The 12,977-nt window shown below is 35.8% G+C and overlaps 1 protein-coding gene across 2 annotated transcripts in view; it reads left to right on the top strand.

Annotated features, from left to right (window-relative positions):
- Window positions 1-12,977, top strand: part of KIAA1586 (KIAA1586 ortholog) — a 15,318-nt gene extending 2,341 nt beyond the window's left edge. The window contains exons 3-5 of one of the 2 annotated variants that reach the window (XM_044776912.2): window positions 1,209-1,421; window positions 7,590-7,670; window positions 8,554-12,977. In XM_044776912.2, the coding sequence (XP_044632847.2) occupies window positions 1,209-1,421; window positions 7,590-7,670; window positions 8,554-10,731 (2,472 nt within the window). In that variant the 3' untranslated portion in view covers window positions 10,732-12,977. The remainder of the gene's footprint in view (window positions 1-1,208; window positions 1,422-7,589; window positions 7,671-8,553) is intronic. The other variant, XM_044776915.2, reaches the window with a different exon arrangement.

The raw sequence follows: 12,977 nt of genomic DNA, 5'->3' as shown, positions 1-12,977 counted from the left end.
TTAAAGATTGGCACCTGAGCTAACATCTGTTGCCAATCTTTTTTTTCTTCCTTCTTCTTCTCCCCAAAGGCCCCCGTACATAGTTGTATAGTTGTAGGTCCTTCTGGTTGTGATGTGGGATGTCGCCTCAGCATGGCTTGACGAGCGGTGCCATGTCTGCGCTCAGGATCCGAACTGGTGAAACCCCGGGCTGCCGAAGTGGAACATGTGAACTTACCATTCAGCCATGGGGCTGACTCCTATACTGTAAATTCTAACTGAATTAATATATTAGCTTGTGTTCAGCTGAGGTTTAAAGCTCTAAATTTGAGTTTTCTTTTAAATATAGAGAATATTTTGTATCTTTGCATCCAGAGTTTTGTACATCCAGCTTGGTATAATCTCTTCTCTTTAGACTTGTTTCCAAATAGAGGATGAAAGATTTGACAGCTCCATAAGAAGTGAATTGTATGCTCTAAGTGGAATTGCAGTACCAGAAAGAACCTAGTAAAAATATTCCGTTTGCCTTTAAATGGTCCCACATAAAAAGCAATGATAATATAATTCTACTTTAAAACACATTCAGAGACAGAATTTACTTATGTAACTTCATCCTATGCTGGGTTCCACTAGGATATGCTTATTTCTCTGTGTTTTTTGTAGTACTGTCCAGGAAAGATGAAATGCTGCTGGGTTCGGTTTTCTGCTTGAGAGTTGTTCAGATACAAAAAGAACACTTTTTGTGTTGTTTTTATATTTTTTATCAAGAAGTGTATTACTACTTGATGTATTCTGATTTGGATTCCTTGGTCTTTTTGTATATATCTCATTTTCCAGCCTTCAGTCTACATTGTGGCACAGCATCCTCTTTGTGTTCTGCCATATACATAGCCCCAAACTAAACACAATATGCTGAAAGAAAGGAATGATAACAATTTGGGGGTACAAAAACAGCCCTTGTCTTTGGTAGAAATTTTATTGAAATATAGATACAGAAGAGTGTACTTCCTCATTGTTCTCTTGTCCTCACTCTGTTTTTGTACTGCATTACCATTTGTCTGGATTGATTATCTTGTTACTGGTCTTCCCACAGTTCATACTCTCCTGATCTTCTAGCAACACAGCTCTAATTTTGTTCCCATCTCAACACTATATTGATTCCTTTGCCTGTAGAAAAAAATCCAGGTTTTTGACTGGGGAATTTAAGGCCTGGTTTCTGTTGAAGGTAGTATGTGTGTAAAGAAAGGATAGAGAAGGTGATATCAGCATCATGGCGGAGTGAGCTTGCCCGGGACTCTGTCCACTCCAACATAACAAGAAAAAGGAGCAACCATATTCCAACAGAAAATACACTAAAAGCACAGGAACCCTCGGAAGGTCACGGCAGCCACACGACAGTGTGTGGAGAGGCTGGATCCCCCCCTCAGAGGAGCTGGAACAGGGTAAGAAAGAACTTCGCTCCCTCCCCTAAAGACTGGGATCACTGCCGTGGGAGGCTCTGTGAGGGAGGGAGCAGTGGTGGGGTTGCACTTCTGCGAGATCACCCCGGACACCCTAGGGCCCTTGCAGCTTAGAAGGAAGCCCTCTAACCGGGTGAAAGCTTTTGCAAGGGGGACCTCATCAAGCCAAGGCCCCAGAAGACCAGATAGCGAGAGCTGATCGGTAAACTGGGGACTGCACACAGGAGAAGGCGCCCCTCTTCTGACCTGCAGTGTGCCATCTCGGCTGAAGGGGGAGGGCTCAGAATACACAGCTCTTGACCCCCATGCAGTGGCGATAGGCTGTAAATGCAACCAAATAATACCGCAGTGGGAAAACCCCATTCTTCCAACATCAGGCAGTTCATCAAATCTCCAGAACAGACAGAAAACAATAAATACCCAGAATTCATACCTGAGGACTCAGAAATAAGTAAAGTAAACTAAACGACAATGGAGTCAAAATAGCTATCGTCAGAAAACTCATTGAGGTAAAAAAGAATATAGAAAAACAATTCAGTGAGTTCAGGAGCTACTTCACAAAAGAGATTGAAACTAGAAAGAATCAATCAAAAATTCTAGAGATGAAAGACACAATGGAAGAGATAAAACAAAATACGGATTCCCTGAATGCTCGTGTGGACACCATAGAGGAGCAAATCAGCATAATTGAAGATAGACATTTTGAATTGCTCCAGACAGAGGAGGAGACAGAACTGAGACTAAAAAGAAATGAAGAAAGTCTCTGAGAAATGTCCAACTCAATGAGGAAATGCAACATAAGAATTACAGGTATCCCAGAAGGTGAAGAGAAGGAGAATGGAGGAGAAAGCATGCTCAAAGGTAATAGCAGAGAACTTCCCAAATCTAGGGAATGAGAGGGAAATGTGTGTGGAGGAAGCTTTCAGATCTCCTAGGTTTGTCAATGTAAAAAGACCTACTGCAAGGCATATAGTAGTAAAACTGGCAAAAATGAATGACAGAAAGAATACTCAGGGCAGCAAGGCAGAAGAAAATAACCTACAAAGGAACCCCTATCAGACTTTCAGCAGATTTCTCTGCAGAAACTTTACAAAGTAGGAGAAAATGGAATGACATATTCAAAACTTTAAAAGATAAAAATCTTCAGCCAAGAATACTCTATCCAGCAAAAATATCCTTCAGATATGAGGGAGAAATTAAATCTTTCCCAGACAGACAAAAGCTAAAGGACTTCCTAACTATGAGACCCCTACCCCCACAAGAAATCCTTAAGAAGGCTCTCATACCTGAAAAAAGAAAGAAAGGAGTCACAAAACACAGAGTAAGGAGACAGATAGACAGAATCAGAATAGGATAGCAAATATTCAACTATAGCATTAGGCTAAAGGGAAGGAAAACACCAAAAATAAAGACAATCTTGTCACTTGTGACAAACTCACAACACAAGTTGGAATCAGATATGAGAATAACAACTTAGGAGGGGAGGAGGGAAGGGACTGAATCAGTTTAGACTAAGGAAATAACAGGTAATCAGAAAATGGACTATGTTATCCACAAGATTCTGAATACAAAGTTCAGGGTACTAAACTACTACTAAACTAAAAAGCAGAACAGAGACACAAAAAATAAATAAGGAAAAAACAAACACAGCATAAAAAACTGCAGAATTCAATGGGTAGAACAAAACACACATGACAAGAAACAAAGGAAATGCAGGAAAACCGGAAAACGAGTGATATAATGACAGCATTAAGCCCTCATACATCAATAATCACCCTCAATGAAAATGGATTGAACTCTCCAATAAAAAGACACAGAGTGGCAAGATGGATTGGAGAACAAGATCTAACAATTAGTTGCCTCCAGGAACAACATCTCAGCTCCGATGACAGATACAGGCTCAGAGTGAAGGGGTGGAAGATGATACTCCAAGCTAATGGCAAACAAAAGAAAGCAGGTGTCGCAATACTTATATCAGACAAAGTAGGCAAAGATAAGCAGGTAAAGAGGGGTAATATATAATGATCAAAGGGACACTCCATCAAGATGAAATAACGCTTAAAAATATTTGTGCACCCAACACAGGAGCACCAAAGTTCATAAAGCAACTATTAACAAACCTAAAAGAAGATATTAAAAATAACAGAATACTGGTAGGGGACCTCAATACCCCATGCATGTCAATGGATAGATCATCCAGACAGAAAATCAACAAGGAAACTGGAATTAAATGAAAAGCTAAAACAGTTGGACTTAATAGACATATATAGAACACTCCATCCAAAAACAGCAGAATACACATTCTTCTCAAGTGTGCAGGGAACATTCTGAAGGATAGACCAGACCATATGTTAGGAAACAAGACTGCCCTCTGTACATTTAAAGAAATTGAAATAATAACAAGCATCCTCTCTGATCACAATGCTTTAAAGCTAGAAATTAATTACAAGAAAAAGGCTGAGAAAGGGACAAAGATGTGGAGACTAAACAATATGCTATTGAACAAGCAAAGGATCATTGAAGAAATTAAAGAAGAAATAAACATCTGGAGACAAATGAAAATGATAACATGCCATACCAACTCATATGGGATGCAGCAAAAGCTATGTTAAGAGGGAAATTCATCGCAACACAGGCTCACCTTAACAAACAAGAATAATCCCAAATAAGTAATCTCAAATTACACCTAACTGAATTAGAAAAAGAACAAAGCCCACAGTCAACAGAAGAGGAGAAATAATAAAAATGAGAGCAGAAATAAATGCTATTGAAACAAAAAAGGCAGTAGAAAGGATCAATGAAACGAAGAGCTGGTTCTTTGAGAAGATAAATAAAATTGACAAACCCCTAGCCAGACTTACAAAGAAAAAAAGAGAGAAAGTTCAAATAAACAAAATCAGAAATGAAAGGGAAGAAATAACAACAGACTCCACAGAAATTCAATGGATTATAAGAGAATACTACTGAAAACTATATGCCAACAAAATGGATAACCTAGAGGAAATGGATAAATTCTTAGACTCTTACAACCTCCCAAAGCTGAGTCAAGAAGAAACAGACAATCTGAATGGACCAATCACAAGGAAAGAAATTGAAACAGCAATCAAAAGCATCCCAAAGAATAAAACCCCAGGACCAGATGGCTTTCCTAGGGAATTCTACCAAACTTTCAGAGAGGATTTAATACGTAGCCTTTTCAAGCTATTCCAACAAATTAGGGAGGATGGAACATTTCCTAACACATTTTACGAGGCCAATATCACTCTGATAGCAAAGCCTGACAAGGACAGCACAAAAAAGGAAAACTACAGACCAATATCGCTGATGAACGTAGATGCAAAAATTCTCAACAAAATTTTGGCAACCCAAATTCAGCAATTCATTAAAAGGATCTTACATTACGATCAAGTGGGATGCATACGAGGGATGCAGGGATGGTTCAATATCCACAAATCAATCAATGTGATACGCCACATCAACAAATTGAGGACTAAAAACCACATGATCATCTCAATTGATGCAGAGAAAGCATTTGACAAGATCCAACAGCCATTTATGATAAAAACTCTGAACAAAATGGGCATAGAAGGAAATTACCGCAACATAATAAAGGCCATATATGACAAACAGCCAACATCATACTCAATGGGCAAAAACTGAGCACCATCTCCCTGAGAACAGAAACAAGACAAGGATGCCCACTATCACCACTCTTATTCAACATAGTACAGGAGGTTTTGGCCAGAGCAATTAGGCAAGAGAAAGGAATAAAAGGAATCCAAATAGGGAGGGAAGAAGTGAACCTCTTGCTGTTTGCAGACAACCTGATCTTATATATAGAAAACCCAAAAAAATCCATTGGAAAACTAATAGAAATAATTAACAACTACAGGAAAGTTGCAGAGTACAGAGTCAACCTACAAAAATCTGTTGTTTTTCTATACTCCAATAACGAACTTACACAAAGAGAACTCAAAAATATAATTCCACTTACAATCGCAACTAAAATTTAGAAATAAATTTAACCAACATCACTAATCATCAAGGAAATGCAAATCAAAACTTATACAACGAAAACTATAAGACATTACTGAGAGACATTGATAATGACTTAAAGAGATGGAAAGAGATTCCTTGCTGATGGATTGGAAGAATAAACATAGGTAAAATGTCCATACTACCCAAAGCAATCTACAGATTCAGTGCAATCCCTATCAGAATCCCAATGACATTCTTCAAGGAAATAGAGCAAAGAACCCTAAAATTCATATGGGGCAATCAAAGACCCCGAATTGCTAAGGCAATCCTGAGAACAAAGAACTAAGCTGGAGGTATCACAATACCTGACTTCAAAATGTACTACAAAGCCATAGTGACCAAAATGGCAGGGTACTTTTACAAAAAGAGACACACAGATCAATGGAAGAGAACTGAGCACTCAGAAATAAAACCAACATCTATGGTCAGCTAATCTTCGACAAAGGTGCCAAGAACATACAATGGAGCAAAGACAGTCTCTTCAATAAATGGTGTTGGGAAAACTGGACAGCCACATGCAAAAGAATGAAGGTAGACCACTGTCTCACACCATACACAAAAATAAACTCAAAATAGATCAAAGACTTGAAGATATGACCTGAAACTATAAAACTCCTGGAAGATAAGATTGGCAGTGCACTCTTTGACATCTAACAAAAAACGATCTTTTCAAATACCATGTTCTCTCAGACAAGAGAAACAAAAGAAAAAATAAAAAGTGGGACTTCATCAGACTAAAGAGCTTCTGCAACGCAAAAGAAACTAGGATCAAAACAAAGAGCCACCTACCAATTGGGAGAAAATGTTTACAAGTCATATATCTGACAAGGGGTTAATCTCCATAATATATAAGGAACTCACAGAAATGAACAATAAAAATGCAAACAACCTGATCAAAAAGTGGGCAGAGGAGATGAACAGACATTTTTCTAAAGAAGATATACAGATGTCCAATAAACACATGAAAAGATGTTCAACATCACTAATCATCAAGGAAATGCAAATCAAAACTATACTAAGATACCACCTTATGGCCTGTTAAAATGGCTATAATCACTAAGACTAAAAATAACATGTTGGAGAGGGTGTGGAGAGAAGGGAACCCTCACACACTGCTGGTGGGAATGCAAACTGGTGTAACCACTATGGAAAACAGTATGAGAGATTCCTCAAAAAACTAAAAATAGACCTACCATATGACCCAGCTATCCCACTACTGGGTGTCTACCCAAACAGTTTGAAATCAACAATCCAAAGTAACATATGCACTTTTCATTGCAGCACTTTTCACAATAGTCAAGACATGGAAATAACCCAAGTGCCCATCGACCAATGACTGGATAAAGAAGATGTGGTGTATATATATACATATATACAATGGGATACTACTCAGCCAGAAAAAAAAAAAATTCATCCCATTTGCAGTAACATGGAAGGACCTAGAGGGAATTATGCTAAGCAAAATAAGCCAGACTGGGAAAGACAAACACTATGATTTCACTCATACTTGGAATATAATCAAGTACTGGGACAAAGAAAACAGTTCAGTGGTTACCAGGGGAAGGGGTGTGTCAGGGCTCTGGGGGTGATGGGGAGCACTTCTGTGGTGACACTCAAGAAACAATGTACAACTGAAATCTCACATTGATGTAAACTGTTATTAACGGAATAATAAAAAAAAAGGATAGAGAAGATTCAGGGTTTGATTGTTTAAGGATGTGGAGGATGAAGTGGAGCTATCAAAGAATTCCATGATTTTGAGTTTAGATATCAAAGATTATTGATAACCACCCCAGTTTAAAAATATTGTACCCTGATATCTGTGTCTTTTTAACACTGTCCCTGTACTATTTCCCATTTCCAAAGGAATCTACATGGCTTTATTCCTCTACATGGATTTAGGCCCTTTGTGGGTTTTGTCATCATTACATATGCATCTATTCTGAATCTTCCTGTGCTGCTTTTGTTTCTGATTATTCTGTGCCACCTGCTAGGCTTCACCTCACAAGAATTCTTGCTAATTCCAACAAAAACAACCCTGCTGATTGTAAATGCAAGTTTGGTTTGAGTGATTGTTCATGAGTTGTATATTTGCTCACTTCATTTTTTTAGGAAGGACCATCAAGACCTATTCTTGAATACATTGACTTGGTCTGTGGTGATGATGAAGAGCCTAGCACTTACTATAGTGACGTAAGTATATTATATTTGTTTTTTCAATTCTATCATTAAATGCAATAGTGTGCCTGCTCATAAGAACCAATTGTTAAATTTTCAAGCACTTTGTGAGCTGATTGCTAAACATAGCCATTATTAAAAATTAACGTATATAAACTTACAAGTAAATAAATTATCGTTACCTTTAAGGTAATACTCAGAACTCACTATATCCTAATATCTATGCACTTGAAGTTATTTACATCTATTATATCTGTATGCTAGGAATACTATCTAACAATGTGCTCCTGCAGCATGATGGAAGTACTTACACCAAGGTAATCGGCAAACAACAAATTGCCTTGATTTACTGTTTGTTGATTGTCTAAACTAAAGAAAATGATAGATAAAATGTTATTACAGATTAGGTCTAAAAATGTGATATGTCGATATGTCTCTTAACTGCTAGACTGTCTGCTGTATGAAAAACTGAGGAAATCTTGCAATATTTGAAAACTCTTCATTGCTTCAACAAAAAGGTTGATGTTGTCACTGATGAATGAGTGGAGTTCTGATATACATCTTCATTTTTTCACTTTCATCTTATTAATGTAAATGAAAATATCAGCCACTTTTCACATTAAAAATCATATGAGCAACTGCTTTGTTGAATTGGGTGATAACCAAACATTCAGTCAGATTTTGTGACATTATTGGCTATAGAGTTTTAAAAAGTGATAGTGGCTTTTTGAAGAAATAGCAAGTCATATTGAAATTATATGTATAAACAAAATCAAGGCACGTATTTTAGTTTAAAATTTATTTCTAAAAGTGTATAAGGATCATTAATATAACTTTTTATGTTAATCCTTAAAGTGTTGTTAGGAATTTTACTTACATATGTAAAATTATTTTTCAGATTCTCTTCCCTAAAATGCCAAAACGACAGGGTGATTTTTTGCATTTTATAAATGTGAAGAAGGTGAAAACAGACACAGAAAGTAATAATAAGAACAAAAATCACCGTGGATTGTCTAAGTCAAAGGAATCAAATTTCAAATATGTTGAACAACCAGTCACTGAAGAAAAACCATCATGTTCATCAAAGGAAGAAATAGATAATCTTGTGCTTCCAGATTGTTGGAATGAAAAACAAGCACTTATGTTTACAGAGCAGTACAAATGGCTTGAAATAAAAGAAGGTAAATTAGGATGTAAGGATTGCTCAACAGTTCGGCATTTGGGATCAAAAGCAGAAAAGCATGTCCATGTGTCCAAGGAATGGATTGCATATTTAGTAACTCCTAACGGCAGTAATAAAACTACTAGACAAGCTTCTCTGCGGAAAAAAATCAGGGAACATGATGTTTCTAAAGCCCATGGTAAAATTCAGGAATTGTTAAAGGAATCAGTTAATGGCTCGATTTCTAATTTAGTGCATAAACAAAATAATAAAAATATTGATGCTACCGTGAAAGTTTTCAATACTGTTTACAGTTTAGTAAAACATAATAGACCTTTATCTGATATTGAGGGGGCAATAGAATTACAAGAGAAAAATGGAGAGGTCAATTGTTTAAATACACGATACAGTGCAACAAGAATAGCAGAACATATTGCAAAAGAAATGAAGATGAAGATATTTAAAAATATTATAGAAGAGAATGCCAAAATCTGTATTATAATTGATGAGGCATCTACAGTTTCAAAGAAAAGCACGCTAGTAATTTATATCCAGTGCACAGTTCAGTCAGCTCCTGCACCAGTCATGTTATTTGTTGCTTTAAAAGAGTTGGTGTCAACCACAGCAGAGTGTATTTTCAATACATTATTGAGTACTTTAAATGATTGTGGCTTTACTAATGAATATTTAAAAGCAAATTTAATTGCATTTTGTTCTGATGGTGCTAATATAATGCTGGGAAGAAAGTCTGGAGTAGCTACAAAGTTGTTAGAAAATTTTCCTGAAATCATTATTTGGAACTGTTTAAACCATCGATTGCAATTGTCGCTTGATGATTCAATATCTGAAATAAAACAAGTTAATCATTTTAAAATATTTCTTGATAAAATTTATTCCATTTATCATCAGTCTAATAAAAGTCAAAACAAGCTTTTAGAAACTGTACCTAAAGACCTTGAAATTGAAATTGTTAAAATTGGCCGGGTAATGGGACCAAGATGGGCAGCGTGTAGTTTACAAGCTGCTACTGCTGTATGGCGTGCATATCCTGTATTATATATGCATTTTTCTCATTCTTATTCTGGTTTAGCAAAGAGATTAGCTAACATTAATTTCTTGCAAGACCTTGCTTTAATGATTGACATTCTTGAAGAATTTTCATTACTTTCAACTGCATTGCAGTCAAGATCAACTAACATTCAGAAAGCACAAAAATTGATCAAATGTACCATAAGAGCTTTGGAAAATTTAAAAATTGGTACTGGAAAGCATGAATCTCAAATTGAAGGTTTGATTAAGTCAGATAAGTTTAAAGATATTCCATTTAACAAAAGTAATGAATTTAATGCCCTTCCTAGGAATATGTTATTAGAAAATATAATTCAACACATGAACTTACGTCTCTTATGTGACAGAAACCATGATGAAAGTATTTTTAATTATTTTGATGTGCTGGAACCTTCTACATGGCCCTATGAAGAAATAACTTCACCATGGATAGCTGGTGAAAAAAAATTATTTCATCTCTGTGAAATTTTGAAATATGAGATTGATTTGAATGATTTTCGGGAATTTGTAAGTAATAATATAAAATCAAACAATGTTTCAATTCCTACAAGTATACAGAAAGCTAAAAAGATAGTTAGCACTATTGCAGTCAATAGTGCTGAAGCTGAAAGAGGTTTCAATTTAATGAACATAATTTGTACGAGGGTGAGAAATAGTCTAACAATAGATCACATATCAGATTTGATGACAATAAATTTGTTGGGGAAAGAGTTAGCAGATTGGGATGCAACTCCATTTGTAAAATCCTGGTCAAATTGCAACCATAGGTTGGCTACAGATACAAGAGTTCGGCAAAAATCAAAAGCCTTCTGTGAGAATCGCTTGGCTATATGGAACTTAGAATAGAGTATTGTGTGCGCTTTTATCACTTGTAAATTGTATGCTACACATCTTTTAGATACATACATACATGTTTTTTTGAAAGCCAGTTGTTAAAACTCTTTTCAGCACATTGCTGTTTAAAAGGCATTCTCCAAAGAGAAAAAGTTGATGATTGCTTTTAGGAGCTATAGTTTTTTAGAGATTGGTCCACGTCTGCTAGAGTGGGCCATAAAATATATTCCAAGGAGTGCTGTACAGAACATAGAACAATTTACACTTTTCTTTGTTTTACTTTGAGTAAAGATGCAAGAGAATAGCAGAACCCAGATAAGTTCTAAGCTGGAAGTTACATCAAATAAAAGAAATGGAGTTAAAACTGCAAGCCTTTTGGCTGTGCTCTTTCTCATTTCCATATCTGCACTAATACAGTAGCCACTAGCAACATGTGACTACTAAGCACTTGAAGTGAGTTCAGTAGGAATAAGAAAGTAAATTTTTTATTTAATTTTAATTAAATATATAAACTAACAGAGTAAAATATTTTTAACTCAACTCTTCTTTTAGAAATACATTTGTTACCTTGCTTAAGATGTGATTGTTGTAGTGTGTCTGTCAGATTCATGTATCATGTCTGGTATCACATAAACACATCACTGATTGAGTTGGTGTCAACAGATGGATTCAATGCAAATTATTTTTTTCTATGAATCGACGTAACTTTATAGCATGTTTATCTGAATATTTTATACAGACAACAGGAATAACTGAAACTTATGTAAACCATAAGGTAACTAAATTGAAATACTTAAATTATAATTTTTCTAGTTTAGACATGAATATGAACAAATTTTAAAATTCAAAATGAAGGCATACTGGAAAAGAAGTAGAGATGCAGAAGCTAGGACTACAACTGGAACAGTAAACAGACTGGAAGAAGATTCGTTGCAGATTTTATGATGAATGACAACTGCAGTTTACTGTGGCAGAGAAACACAAGCTGTTACTTAAGACAGTAAAAGGGGATAATATTGAGACAGTTTTAGCAAGTGCATAATCATTGAATGAATTTTCAAAGGTCAAAAGTTAGTTGCCTGACATCAGAATTAAATGTCCAACAAAAAAATTTTTTAACAATTTTTAAAAGGATTGAGCTTGTAAGTTTGGCCAGATATAAAATACTTGGATTCTTCCATGAAAAAAACTAGTTTTAGATGGGTAGATACTAAAATTATTTCAGTTACAGAAATTCTTAGAAAATTATGAGTTAAACCCTCCAAATGTTTTGTTAAAAAAGTGCCAAGTCTTGGGGCTGGCCCCGTGGTCGAGTGGTTAAGTTCATGCGCTCTGCTGCAGTCGGCCCAGTGTTTCGTCAGTTCGAATCCTGGGTGTGGACATGGCACTGCTCATCAAACCACGCTGAGGCAGCGTCCCACATACCACAACTAGAAGGACCCACAAGGAAGAATATACAACTATGTACTGAGGGGCTTTGGGGAGAAAAGGGAAAAAATAAAATCTTTAAAAAAAAAAAAAAAGTGCCAAGTCTTTAGTTAAGTCACCAAACATTGCTTGTAGAATACAGGACAATTGTAGCCACATCAAAGATTGATTCAAAATCTGAAAAATGACAAGTGCTTTTCTTCAGCTTTAAATGAGCTGTGTAATATGAAATGGTGCCCAAGTAATACTAGGAGTACATTTTATCTCATAGTACTTAAACATTTAAGAAGAAACCGTTTCAATTCATGGCCTAAAAAATCAAACTTGTGTAGTTATTTTTTAATCTTTTATATTTGTCAGAAGAGTTTCAGCTAGATGAGAAAAAAATTTGTCACAATAATAGCATTCCAGCTAGGTTAGGTCAAAAGTTAGATTTCATTGGAATTTTTGAACGCTCCTAATGTTTCCCTTATTTCTTCATTCTACTCTATGACACAGTTTGAAAATATTTGTGCTCAGTTTTCCAAAATAGTCTCTACGACAGGCACCATGGGTACATTTGTTAAGTGATCATTATATGAGTGAAAATGCTATGAATCAACATCAGCTGATAGGATTGCTGAAAGAATTAAAAGACTGAATTTAGTGATTTTGTGTGCTCTGCCAGTTGGTTGAGTTGTGAAAGAGTTCTACAAAACTTACTGTACTGTTAACACCAGCTCCAGGTTTTCTTGCAACAACAGAAATGCTAGCCAAATATTTTAATAATCAAGGAAAAGATGGCAGTTTGCTCCCCAATATCACATGACAGATGAATGATCTAAATTTGA

Source organism: Equus asinus, chromosome 8 (assembly GCF_041296235.1).
Source record: "Equus asinus isolate D_3611 breed Donkey chromosome 8, EquAss-T2T_v2, whole genome shotgun sequence".
In the NCBI taxonomy this organism is placed as follows: Eukaryota; Metazoa; Chordata; class Mammalia; order Perissodactyla; family Equidae; genus Equus; species Equus asinus.
Note: the sequence above shows the minus strand (reverse complement) of the source record. Positions and strands in the feature narration are given on the sequence as shown.